The following is a 14,660-nucleotide window of genomic DNA, read 5'->3' as shown; positions in this document are numbered from 1 at the left end:
GAGAGCAAATACTACCAGAGAGCACATTTAATAGAACGAGAGGACATAGCGACAAATTAAAAAAAAGACAGGCCATATTAAATGTAAGAAAATGCTCCTTTGGACTCAGAGTGACAGATAACTGGAACAGCCTTCCAGAAGATGTAATTAAAGCGAGGACAGTGAATGAGTTCAAAGACAAGTTAGACAAACACTGGCATTACAAGCGTTACCAGCTCCGCCCCAACCATGCAGGTGCGCGTAGATATATCAGAGATAGTGCAGAACGGGTATTACAGGCATAGCCTTCAACCCGAAGAAGAGGTATCAAGGTATCAAGGTATCAATAATATATTTTTTATTGTGCGAACTTTAAGCAAGACGACTTGACGTGGAAGTGGAACATATCTTCCGGTATAAACAAACTCCATTTCACTGTCTCGTATTAAACTTTCAATCAAGAAGAAACGTGTGTCTGTATTTAAAAAAACGTTTGATTTTTCTGCAAAACTATGGAAACCCAAGAGGCGGAACTTCTTACTGTTCCTGAAGGATGGAAAGATAAACCTTTCACGAGAGAAGATAATCCAAGAGGGCTAGTTGCAGGTAGATAAAACTAAAACAACATAAATTTTAAGAAAACCGATCATCGATAGGATAGAGTTCCAGTTCAGAAATCAGATTCCGATAATCGAATGACAACTCATCAAATGGGAGGCCTTCCGAAAGCTCCTACATCCCCAGTATTCTTGTTCTAGTAGGGGGTTTGGGAGGGGGAAACTTTTTTTATTTTTCTTAAAGTTTCCCCCCTCTCGATCTTAGAAAACAAGGACACTGGGGCTGGGGGGATGTCGTAGGAGTGGGAGCTTTCGGAAGGCCTCCCCATCAAATAAATTCGATGCACGATGACTTTGTCCATATTTATGCTATACTATAGGGACAAAATTCTATCAAAAAGAATTTCTAATAGAGCATCATAATCTCATTCATTCATTCATTCATCCCATAATCTGATGACCGGAGTCGGGAGGGGGGGGGGGGGGGATACGTGGGATGCAGCTCTCACCACTTTCCGCCATTCTTCTCTGTGGTTGGCCTTCTCCAATAATCTACAGTGGGTTAAATGTTGAGTTTAGTCCTAGTTTGAGTAGTATCAATAATAATCATAAGAGTGAGTTTGTTGAGATCCACCAACCGTTCTACTGGCACTCTGTCCCCAATTTGGTTACAATTTACAACGAAGTGGTTATTCAGAGTGAGTCGACTCTGGATAACTGTAGGCAGTTATTCAGAGTCGACTCTGGATAACTGTAGATGGTTATTCAGAGTCGACCCTGGATAACCATGTGTACAGATATTTAGAGCCGAGTAGCCTATCGAATTATCGAGTTGAGTTCTTGCGAGATGAGTTTCTTTCAATTTGATACCAGTTTACTACGGTTATTTTGTGACTTTGGCAATTTTAGTGCCAAATTCTTAAAACTTGGCGATTTTTCAACTTCAGTCGCTTATAAATAATAATCTTTAATCAATTGCAAAACATATTCCATCAACAAAGCAAATTTAAATTAGCTTATAAACAATCATTTCTTAAATCGATCAGCCTAACTTATTATCTCTCTATTACCAAATGATATCTATAAACATAATATGAAGATAGAAGGGTGGCTGAGAGAGAGAGAATTATTTAATGAATTGACTTTTATTTTTTTTTAAATTGTTTTATAATTAGACACAAGTTGTAGTGAATTCTATTAATATTAACAAATTCAGAACAATCAAACAAAAACAAAACAAAACTTAAAAAGGAAGAAAAAAAAAAGACACGCTTATAAACCTTATAAAATCGCCAAATGAATGTTACACAGCTAAAAAGTACACAAATATTTACACCCATTTGCTCCATCCCCTTCCCTTTCGATCATCTTCTCATTCATGGCCACCATGTGTCTTGTGCTGCCTTTGACATTTGGCGCCAGCGTGTCTAGACTAACGTCATAAATAAAGGAGTGTCACCAAAATTCATGCAACTGAGCAGAGGTGACAAAAAATGATAGAAGGCATATTATTGTTTTTTCCCCCCTGAACTACCACTAAGCAGAAAATGTTTGACATGACAAAAAACAAATCTCAGAAATCCGCGGTCCCCACTAGATTTTTTTAATTTTTTTTTTTTTTTCAAAATCTCGACAATTTGCAAAAAATTGCAAATTTTGCGGCCGCAATGCAAATCACCGATGCAAAAAAAACTGCCATGACAGAAGAGACAAGAAAATACCAAAAAGTAAGACGATTTCTTCCCGTAGGGTTAAACAGAGGTGGGAGAGAAGAAAAAAACCCAGAAAAACCGTGTGGTTGGTAACTGGAACTTCATCACTCATAACTGTCTACAGTTATTCAGAGTGGACTCCCCGACTCTGAATAACCGTAGACAGTTATTCAGAGTCGACTCTGAATAACCGCAGCCATTTACAATGACAATAGTCATAAGTCACTCTCTCTCTCTCTCTCTCTCTCTCTCTCTCTCTCTCTCTCTCTCTCTCTCTCTCTCTCTCTCTCTCTCTCTCTCTCTCTCTCTCCCTCTCTCTCTTTTTTTTTATCTCCTTTGCCTTTGGCTCTACATTTTACACCATTCCTGGTTTGTTTTGGGATGATATAAGTAATTTTACATAATTTGCATTTACTTAAGTTTAAGGATCAGTCACAATTTTGTATGAATGAATATAGCTGCTCTATGGACGCTTGCCATGTTTTACTTTGAGTGTGTCTGTCTGTTTCTAGTATCTAGTTAGTAATTTGTTTCCAAAAATCTCTGTCCAGTGCAAGTGTTCTAAGCTTTTGAATATCATCATGTGTGTTAAGGTGCTGAGGCAATTGGATGTTTCCTTGTGTTGTTAAGGAATCCGGAGTTTTTATCTTTATTCCTTTGGTGCTGCTTCCAAATATACAGTAAGAAGAATTGGGCTCAGATTGTCTCCTTGGGGACTTCCCAGCAATGTCAATAGTGAAACTGTTTCTGCGCCAGATGTATTTGTAAGTGTTGTGTTTACTAACAGTGATCTTATTAGTTAGATATGATCTTTTTCAAGAAATGAATTTAGTACCTTCAAAAGCTTTGTTCTACAGATTGTATCAAAGGCAGAGGTCATGTCAATGCCCAATATATAGTGAACTCTTCTTTGTATTTTTCAGTCTGGCTTTCAACCACCTATGAGCCCATACAATGTCAATGGTACTTCTATCTTTTCTGAATCAGCTCTGTGTCGGAGACGGACATTCTTCCACCTTTGATCTTAGATATTACACTGAGCAGTTTTCTAAAAGTCCTGGCCATTCAACAGCATGGCCTATAACAGAAACCTTGGGGCCAGATATCAATTAATTGCTTCTTTACAGGTCAGGACAGCTTGTCTACCAATTTTCTCCAAGCAGGATATCATTGGCCAATAATCCCTTTTTCCCAATGTTATTGTCTTTATCAATTGCAATGTTGTATAAGCTCCATTGGTCTATGTGTGAAGTATGAGATTTTTAGTTAGAACAGATGATATATAGAACAATTTTTAAAAAGGACAATGCTTTGATTTTCATTTGGGCAATGTTGATATATCTATGCTATACTGCATCTTACATTGTTCACTATTAAAGCAGTAACCAACAATGCAATTCTGGCTTTGGTAAAGCTCAATTTGCATAACTGTTGCTGCTAATTTGATGATTGCTTTATTATGCAGTGATGCCAAAACTCCGGTTTCACCGGAAAAAACTCCGGTCTGGAGCAAAAAATTCCGGGCTCCGGGCAACTTCTGTCAAATTCCGGTGAGGTCAATTTGTTACAAGGATACCTTCCCCCCCCCCCCCCCCCAATCACCAAATCTTCATCACTGCCTCTAGTATTACAACCATCATCACTACCACTACTACTGCAACCACCACCACCACCACATCATCATCAGTACTACAACCACCACCACCTCTACATCATCATCACTACCACTACCACAACTACTATCACTATTACAACCACCACCACCACATCATCATCACTACCAGTACTACTACAACCACCACCACCACATCATCATCACTACAACTACTACAACCAAATCGTCATCACTACCACTACTACTGCAACCACCACTACCACATCATCATCAATACCACTACTACTACAACCACCAGCATCACATCATCACCACCACTACTACTACAATCACCACTACCACATCATCACGACCTCTAATACTACAACCACCACCACCACATCATCATCACTACCACTACTACTACAACCACCACCAACACCATTACATCGTCATTACCACTACTACTACAACCACCAACACCACATCATCATTACCACTACTACAACCACCACCACCACATCATCACTACCACTACTACTGCAACCACCACCACTATATCATCATCACTGCAACTACCACTACTACTACAACCACCACCACCACATCATCACTAGCACTACTACTACAACCACCACCGCCACATCATCATTACCACTACTACTACTACTGCAACCACCACCACCACATCATCACTAGACACTACTACTCAACCACCACCACCATTACATCATCACTACCACTACTATTGCAACCACCACCACCACATCATCATCACTGCAACTACTACTACTACTACTACAACCACCACCACCACATCATCACTACCACTACTACTATAAGTACCACCACCACTTCATCTTCATCACTACCACCACCACTGTTACTACAACCACCACCACCACATCATCATCACTACCACTACTACTACAACCACCATCACCACCGCATCATCATCACTACAACTACTACTACTACTACAACAACCACCACTTCATCATCATCATCACTACCACTACTACTACAACCATCAGCACCACATCATTATCATGAGCACTACTACTACAACCACCACCACCACCACATCATCACTACCACTACAACCACCACATCATCATTACCACTACTACTACTACTACAACCACCACCACCACCACATTATCATCACTACCATTTGTACTACAACCACCATCACCACCACATCAACAACACTACCACCACTACTACAACCACCACCACATCACAACTACTACTTCAACCACCACCACCACCATATCATCATCACTACCACTACAACTACAACCACTATCAGATCTTCATCATCACTACTACTATTACTACAACCACCAACACCACATTACCACCAGTAGTACAATCTCTACCATTGGTTTTGGCCCTTTACTTCATTTGAAATAAGGAAACTTTGGGATTGTATTTGGCATTGTGTTTATGTATCATTATGTAATTCTAATGTTATCTATTTAGAACTATATAATATGTAAACACAATATCAAATACCATTCGAATTTCTTTTTCTTGTGTGCGGAAATTCCTCTTTCGGCATTGAAATTCCTACGAGTGGTGTCTGAAACTCCTGTGAGCCAAATTTAAAGTTGGCGTCTCTGATTATGAAAAAATACGCCAGTATCACCATTAAAAGTTTAGTTATTTAAGCATTGCTTTCACCCTTCACAGCCAAAAACTAAAACTAGGATTCTAACACGCTTTGTAATATGGCACACTGGTGGGGGGGGGGGGGTGGATGAAGTGGCCGAGTGGTTAAGGCATTGCAAGGTCCTGGGTTCAAACCCCACTTCAGACCTTTTCTTTTCTTTTTCCTTGAGCAAGATTATTAACCCCTAATTTGCTCTTTTTGACCATGTGGGTGATTCCTGTTGACATCAGACGCTTGTTTAATGATTGTCTATATTCCTTCATGGAATGCCTGGGATGCATTATCTTATATTGTCACACAAACGGGCTTTTGTGTGTGTGTGGTGTACAACAAACAAAATACATGCAAAAACAAAAAAGTGGGTCTGTTTTCATGCATGAAAACTATCCCATACTCCCCAAAAAGCGGTATAGCCAGTACATGAAGTTAGGCAGTAAATAAAACTTGAGGAACAAGGTATTGAATGGTTTTCTCCCACGTATGTGCAAGAATATTAAAGCCCAGCAAGTGCTGTATTGTGAGTAGAGTGAATGTTTGTTATAATTCCAGTACAAAATTTTTCTTCTTGTGAAATTAGAGGGTTGACCAATTCGAAATAATTTTTTTTTAAACAGCCCTTTTTTTATACTCAAGATAATAAAAAATTTTCTAAGATTTTTTATTTTTGGTCAGAATGCTTTTAAAAAGGGTGTTTCTTTTTTATAAAACCCGACAATATCTGACAAAGTTATGGGAAGTAGGCAACAGTGGGGGGTGAACCTGACACTCAGGGAAGTGAACCTGAGACTATGGGTTACGTAAAAAAGTAATCGCTTTTTTCCAAAACCCATAGTCCCAGGTTCACTCCACACTGGTGTCACTTCCCTTCGTCCCATGTTCACTCCCAATTGTTGCCTACTTCCCATAACTTTGTCGGATATTGTCAGGTTTCATCTGGCTTTGAGTTTCGTAAAAAAAAGTAATACTAATACCCACCTGGTATTGCTTTTTTTACGAAACTTATTGTCTCAGGTTCACTCCCCACTGTTGCCTACTTTCCATAACTTCGGCGGGATTAGTAAAAAAGAAATACTGTTTAAAAATGCCATAAATGGAATTTAAAATGTAGCCTTGAATGTTCGCTTTATCTGGCTTTAATTGTATTTATGTATTTCTACAGCTTTACTATAATTGTTTTATATTTCTTTCCACAGAGAGTTCCTTTTCAGTGCTTTTCCCATCTTATAGGGAGGGTTATTTATCACAAGTATGGCCATTGGTTGAAAAACTTCTCGGTGAACACGGCATAGAGCCCCAGCTAGACTTGATCAAAGGTACTGTGTCTGTGAAAACGACAAGAAAGGCATTCGATCCATTTATGATCCTCAAGGCCAGAGACCTCATTACTCTTTTAGCAAGAAGCGTTGATCTGGAGCATGCCAGGAAAGTTTTGGATGATGATATAGCCTGTGATATTATCAAAATAGGGTCGATGGTTAGACATAAAGAACGATTTGCCAAAAGACGACAGAGACTCATTGGTGCAAAAGGCACAACCCTGAAAGCTATGGAATGTCTTACTGATTGCTATGTTTGTGTCCAGGGAAACACAGTTGCTGCCATTGGCCCTCATCGGGGCTTGAAAGAAGTTCGTAAAATTGCAGAGGACTGCATGAAAAATATTCACCCTTTTTACACCATTCGTTTGATTATGGAGCAACAGAACCTTTCAAAAATTCCTGATATGCAAGACAAGGATTGGAATCTCTATCTTCCATCCTTAAAGAACAAAAAGACCAGCAAACAAAAGAAGAAGCCTATAAAGAAGAAGGAAAAGAAGCCATACACTCCTTTCCCACCTCCACAAATTGAGTCCAAGGTGGATAAGGAATTGGCATCTGGAGAATATTTCTTGAAGGAAAAAGAGAGAAGAATGCAGAAACTGGAGATCAAGGAGGAGAAAACAAAACTGGCAAAACAGGATCGCTTAGAAAAAAGAAAACTGGCTTTCATTCCTCCTCCCGAGGACGCACCAAAGAAGAAGAGTAAGACAGCTGACCCAGAAGATTCAAAAGTGGATTTGAAGAAACTGAAACAGAAGTTCAAGAAAATTTCAAAGAAATGATGTGATTTGTGCTTAATTCAATAATGAACTTTGCTATGTCATAGATGCATAGGAGAGTCACTTGTTACTTACTCAAACTGTGAAAAAAAAATTGATAAAAACTACAATGAGATGTACGTTTTGTGAGCAGGAACTGTTACCTCAAACGGCATATTTGTAGACAACAAAACCTTGATACTGATGCAGTGTTGCACTTCAGCATTCATTTCTTTTATGAGAGAGAGGGAGGTCAATAGTTGCATTTACTGATACTGATAGTAAATATTAATGGCATTAATTAACGACAGTGGATTTTTTTAGTGGCCATTCACATCTCTTTCACAAGAGGAGGACTGGAAGTGTTTTAACAATTTTCAAATTTATTATTATGTCATATTTGCAGGGGGGGTTCTTTATGATTTATCCGTGGATGAGATTTTTAAAGTTCAAAATTAAAGTAGAGAGGTGGTTCTGACAGCTTAATTGATAGAGCACTCATTCCACTTCCAAAGGGCCCAGTTTCAGTCCTTGGCTGAGTCATTTTTACAGGCAGCTGGATCTTATTCAAAGGGTAGAAAGCAATTGTTTGTGTCCAGTCAACAGTACAGAAACAGGGATAAACTCCAGTTGAGTAAGCCCGGATAGACGAATGGGTTCTTCTCTTGGCACCTTTTTCTGTTTTCATTCTGTCCTTTTAGGTGTGTGTGTGCATACATTTGCACACCGACTCACCTAAAATCTTTTAGCTTGCATTTTCCTTGTTACTGAGGTTTAAAAGACCAAAAGATGGCACTCCAAAACTTATTTAAAAAACACTCTTCTTTTCTATGGTTTTATCATTATTATTATTATTATTATTATTATTATTATTATTATTATTATTATTACCAGAAGACAGATGCTGTTATTTCAATTGGTCACCGCTAAGAATGAGGTTAAGATTATCGTGATCACTACTCTCATTTTACTTCCTATGATTGCTGTGGTTCTTTTCCTTGGTTTACATTGATAATGATCGTGGCATGACCATTGTTTTACTAGCAAAATAATTGTGAGTTCCAATTTCTTCAATCTTCAATTGCTTGGATTGGCAAAAGGTCCCACAGGCCCATCGCTGCAAATGTTCAGGAACAATCCAATCAATACAGGGAACAGTCACAGATTACTTTGACGTGCAAATTTTCTTAGGATAACAAAAATATTTAGATGGCATGCGCTTAGAGCTAGAGAGCTGATATTTGAATGGGAGATTTAAAAATGAACTCAAGGTTCTTACAATTGTAGCCTGCAATAGTCAATATAATAAGATCATATGGTCAAAATTATATTAAAATGGTAGATTTAATAGCTGTGTGGCCAACCTTTTGGTATTCTTTCAATCGCATTTTGCTAAAAAGAGTATAGACAGTTCATAATTAATAAGACTTGGCACTAATGGAGTTTTAAGAGTGATCATTACGTAACAGGAATGCAGATGACACTTTTTCTTTTTTTTTCCTTTTTTTTTTTTTTTTTTTTTTGGTTAAACTTATTTAATAAAGATGTCATAAAACTACTCATGCTCTTCATTTGTTTTTACATTGTTTGTTCACATATATACGGTTTGAAATGCTTTGTTGTATGTTAGACAAGGATACAATGAGACCATACATGTGGCAGCGTAGGAGTGATAGACCACGACTGCTAGATGATCACGGGACAGCGAAAATTTGCGGTTGGAAGGGGCATTGCGGTAAATTTTGAGGATGGGTGGGACCTGTGAAATTGACTTTGCTTAGTTTAATGTATCTCTTCTGCACAGTAATCCCTCTATCTACTTTGCACTTTTTGGCGTGTCTTGATTAAGTTGGTGAGTAGAGGGTCTAATAACTCGGTTGGTAGAGCTTCTCACGCAAATGTGCCAATATCATTCCTGGAAACCCAAGAATGATTTGGTAGCTGGGTCTTGTTAGATATAATAGGAAGTACTCTGCAATAGATTATGGTCCTCTCAAAAGGGTAGCAAGTAATTGTTATTGTCCGTCTAATGCTATAGAAAACCTTATGGCCCTGAAGATTGATAAATATCAATTTTGTTCCATACCTTTTTTTTTTAACCTAGAATTTACAGGTTGGCTGGCTGGAGGAATGGAGCTTTCTCTCCCATATGGGAGGCTCTCGTCTGCCCAATTCATCAAAATCTAATTATCTCTTTCTCGTGATATCTGACCTTATGCTGTAGTGAAATGACTTGGCTTTGCTCATGTTGTGGCTGGGATCCTCAAATCCTTTGCCATGGGGTGACGGTCAATGTGAGTCGAATGTTTCTGTGGATTATGTTTTGTTTTTTGTTTTTCTTTAAATATTTAAAATAACAATGCCATCCTCTCGTCTCCCATTCACCTTTGGTGTCTTATTCATCGTGTTTTAATGACAAAAGGGTTAAATTGAATCTTTTATTCCATTTCATCATTATGGTTTATTTCTTGTGCGGCTATGCAGTGGTGTGACACTCGCTTACGGAAGGTCCATGGTTCGAGCCTCGCTCAGCGCATAGTTGAATCCTTGGAAAAGGCTCTTTACTCACTTTCTCTCACTGTAACCGGGTTTAAAATGAGTACCTGGCTGTCAACATCATCTTTGTCGAAATAAATTGTAATATCACCTATCAGGCGTCATGTGACGTTCCTCTTGTTGCTGTTGGTTAGGGACCGTTTGCAAAGCGCTTTGAACACATTTAGTGGATACGCTCAAGTTTTTGGGAGTTTTTTGTTGTTTATTTCTTCGAGCTTCAAGCACCAACATTTGCATTTCATGTAAAATAGAGCATGGGTATAAAGAACATTCCATGTCCGAAAAAAAACTTTTAGATCTAAAAGTTCGTTATTACAGTATTACAGAGGAGATATATGAAGAAATTGCATACGGATATGCCTGTCTTTTCCATCAATTCGTTACAAATACTCATTATAATTATGTATTTGTAAGCAGTCTCTCCTCTATAGTATTAGTATTCACTCAAACTCGGTTTCCTCAAGCTCCTTTATATTTAGATTGTAAAACAGTTCGTGGAAACTGTGTACAAAGAGTGATAAGGAAAACATTTGAGTGAGTGAGGAAAATGTACTCTAGTACTAGTAGTAGAGTATAAATGACAATGTTTAATCTGCAAGTGGTATGACGCTTGACTCATGGACCTGTAGGGCATGGTTCGAGTCTGTAGGCCCAAAGTCCAGTGTTTGGAAAAGGTTCTTTACTCACATTCTCTCATTGTACCCATGTTTAAAATGAGTAGGTACGGGCCAGTTGCTTTGCGAAGAAAAAAATGTAATGCTTAGTTGTCATACGGTACTCCGGTTAGAATTATCTGTTCTATTGAGGACCAAAAAAAAAAAAAAAATATATTATATATATATATATATATATATATATTAATATGCCTACATAGATCTGCCTACTACCGAGAAAAATTCGTAGACTTAACATTTTAGCTTCAATTTCAGAACTTCCTGATCGCCTCTAAGTCATGAAAATTTATTTGAAAATAAAAGGCTGGCTTTACCCTTGTTGTTGGTAAATTGTTGATATAACAGAGTTAACTTGTATAGGGAATGAGATTAGCGGAAGAGTAGCGTCCCTTGATTGGACGTCACCTTACAGAGAGAACGTCAATTGAAGTGTCTCAAGCCGCTTTCACCGGAAGCGCGGACGAGAGACGCATGCGCACAACCAACATGACGTTCTCTCTCTAATAACTTTTCCGCCGGTGACGTCACAGACTATGGGTGACATCCAATCAAGGAACGCTACTCTTCCGCTAATCTCATGACTACCATTTTTATACCCTATTATCTGTCATCTGCATTTTTTGCCAAATTGGGACCTAAAATTTGCCAATATTTGCCAAAAGAAACCCCAAAGCGGCCGCAAAAAATGCAGATGACAGTATTATGTAAAAACTAGGAATTTTTTAAATTTTCAAGTAGGCAGGTCTGCCTACATAAAGTCTTCAAGTGACTAGAACTGGATTAGATATCCCATTTCGTGTGCTTTAATTTTAAACTAGAGCATTTATATAGCGCAATATCCACTAAACGTTCTCAAAGCGCTTTACAATGGATCCCTGGCAACACGTAACTTGAAGTACGAAACATGATGCCTGTTAGGCGATCTTACGTATGTTATTTTTTCGACAGAGACAACGCTGTTATCGGTCATGTGTTCATTTGACACCTGAGTACGGTGAGTTGAATGTGAGTAAAGAGCCTTTTCCAGTGACTCAACTATGCACCGAGTGAGGCTCGAATCCAGGATCAGGACATTGCGAGTGGTCAAACCACTAGACCACATAGCCGCACAATGGGTACCTGGCCTGTAACAGTGTTGTCATGTCCGTCCAAAGAAAAGAAAAATAAAATGTAATGGTGCCTTCCACTTCCAGTTACAGTTTACAAGCATCATTCCAATCCCACGTGGCGTACTAAGATGGACTATTGTGCGGCTATGTGGTCTAGTGGTATGACACTCGCTTTCGGATCGGAAGGTCCTGGGTTCGAGCCTCACGCTCGGCGCATAGTTGATTCTTGGAAAAGGCTCTTTACTCACATTCTCTCACTGTACTCAGGGTGTAAAATGAGTACCTGGCCGTTATCAGCTTTGTCTCTGTCCGAAAAATTGTAATATTGCCTAACAGGCGTCATGTCCCGTCCTATATGTTAAATGTTGCTGTTGACCAGGGACCCCTTGTAAAGCGCTTTGAGCACATTTAGTGGATATTGCGCTATATAAAAGCTCATTTTTTAAATTATTGTTTTTATTTAAGCATCTTGTCACTTGTTCTCACAAAATAATACAGTAAAAAAGGGACACGGTATAGTTGGATTGATTTACAGAATATAGAAAAATCAAACCAAGTTCCCTTTATTCATACCCATAAGGAAATTTGTCTTTGGGGTCAGTTCCAAAGGAAGACTGGGACTGGGATAACCCAGGTATCAGCTGCAGTGCAGCACCGCAAAGTGAGTTTGGGTGAGGTGGTGACTTGCTCAAGGCCAGACATCGCAGTCGCAGCGGTGAGTCAAACTCCAACTTAAACTCGCTACACTTTTAGTGTGAAACAAAGACTAGTTTCTACAGTACTGTATTAGTTTTGAATGATGTTGGGAACATTTGAGTGCGACTATGTGGTCTTGTGGTATGACACTCGCTTTCCGATCGGAAGGTCCTGGGTTCGAGATTCGCTTGGCGCATAGTTGAGTCCTTGGAAAAGGCTCTTTACTCACATTATCTCACCGAACGCAGGTGTAAAATGAGTACCTGGTCGTTAACAGCGTTGTCTCTGTCGAAACACCCCCCCCCCCCACCCGTAATATCGCTTAACAGGCGTCATGTCTCGTCCTTCATGTTACGCGTTACTGTTCGTCAGGGACCCCCTGTAAAGCGCTTTGAGTACGTTTAGTGGATATTGCTCTATATAAAAGCTCTTTTTTTTTTTCACAGTTGAATTCTTTGCTTGTGTCTGGATGCAAAATAGGCACTTTGGTGGATTGCCCGTGGAATTTTCTTATCCCTTATGTGAAATAGTCCCAGTTGTCTTGCTTTTTCTTCGGTGTATATTTAATTCCTGATCTACCCTTTGGAGCGAAGTGTCCGAGTGGTTGTACTGTGACCCGCGAGTCCCGCTTCAGGCATTCGTTTGTTTGTTTGGTTTTTTTTTTTGTTTTTTTTGCTTGGGCAAGATTATTTGCTCACTTAGACAACATGGTGATTCCTGTTGACATGAGACATCTTGTTTGATGTATTATCTATAATATTCCCTCGTGGAATGCCTATGTGACGATATCTTATGATTTAGTGGCGGAAGGGCATACTTTTAAAAAAAAACACATTTTCCTTTCTCGTATTCACTTTTTTTTTACTTGCACTGAAATGACCCAGTAGTGTCGCATGGCCGTAAAGCTCATTAAGGCAAAGAACATACCACTTTGCCACGCAGCCCGTCTTTTGTGAGAGATGGTAATTTTTTCCCCTCGTAAAGCATCAATCACTCCATTATTGATTATTTCATAGAATCTTTTATGTATCTTTAAGGCGTATTTTGTCGCCATCTTAGTGTGGCATGTGGGATTGGAATGACGCTTGCAAACTGTTACTGTAAGGTTACGTTTTTTTTTCTTTTCTTTGGACGGACAACGCTGTTACAGGCCAGGTACCCATTTAACCCCTGGACATGGTGAGAAAATATAAGTATTAAGTCTTTTCCAAGGACTCAAATTTACACTGCAGGACCAGCTAGTCATAATCATAAGTGGAGTACATATCTTGTAGCTTCCCATCTTCTTCTTGGGCCAATTTGATTTTCTTACTCAATGGTTCGGGTTGGCCTTTGTTGTTGTTTATATTTTTAATACCTTACCAGGTGAGTGAGAAAAAAAATGGGAATATTTTTAATTTAAAACAATGAACTTTGTTTGGCTAATGTTGTAGGCCGATATTTATTTTATTATGAATCGCGTTGAACTATTGCTGAACACTCCATTTCATTTATCAACATTATTATTGTGATACAGTGACAAATTAAGTATCAAGAGATGAGGTCATATCAACCCCTGAATGGTGAACAAAAGCCGTATTTTCTTCAAGAATTGTAGACCTCCCTGGAAGATACGGGATACAATTTTAAAGAGATCAGAATCACAATTTAAAAAAAAAAAAAAAAATTTCATCTCAAGAAATGTCATTCGTTTTCCTTTTAAAAAAAAATAGAAATTTGACAATATAATCAATTAGACTTCAATTCATTTGCCATCACGTGGTTTACACAAACAAAAAAAAAACATGTTGAGTCGATGGGTCACAAATGTTTTTGATCAGCCCCATGTCCAGTTTTTTGTAGTAACCCGCTGGGTACCTCCGAGTATTCCGCCTTTAACACTTGACGTCACTAGAGATGGACAGTGTAAATGTTGCTGCTCCAAGCTCGAAGAAATAAATAATAACGTGAAGTTGAATGTAAGCTTCAATTTAATTACAAAAACAGATCAAATGAACGTTTCGGGTTTCCCCTTTATCAACAAAACAG

The 14,660-nt window shown here is 38.7% G+C and overlaps 1 protein-coding gene across 1 annotated transcript; it reads left to right on the top strand.

The window, feature by feature from the left end:
- Window positions 1-390: 390 nt before the first annotated feature.
- On the top strand, window positions 391-7,754 carry LOC144963388 (KRR1 small subunit processome component homolog). Its single transcript, XM_078897361.1, has 2 exons — window positions 391-585; window positions 6,711-7,754. Exons 1-2 carry the CDS (start codon window positions 492-494, stop codon window positions 7,619-7,621), a joined length of 1,005 nt encoding a protein of 334 aa, XP_078753487.1. The 5' UTR covers window positions 391-491; the 3' UTR covers window positions 7,622-7,754.
- The last annotated feature ends 6,906 nt before the right edge of the window (window positions 7,755-14,660 follow it).

Source organism: Berghia stephanieae, chromosome 1, assembly GCF_034508935.2.
Source record: "Berghia stephanieae isolate SIO BIC M18660-M18661 chromosome 1, UCSD_Bste_1.3, whole genome shotgun sequence".
Lineage (NCBI taxonomy): Eukaryota > Metazoa > Mollusca > Gastropoda > Nudibranchia > Aeolidiidae > Berghia > Berghia stephanieae.
Note: the sequence above shows the minus strand (reverse complement) of the source record. Positions and strands in the feature narration are given on the sequence as shown.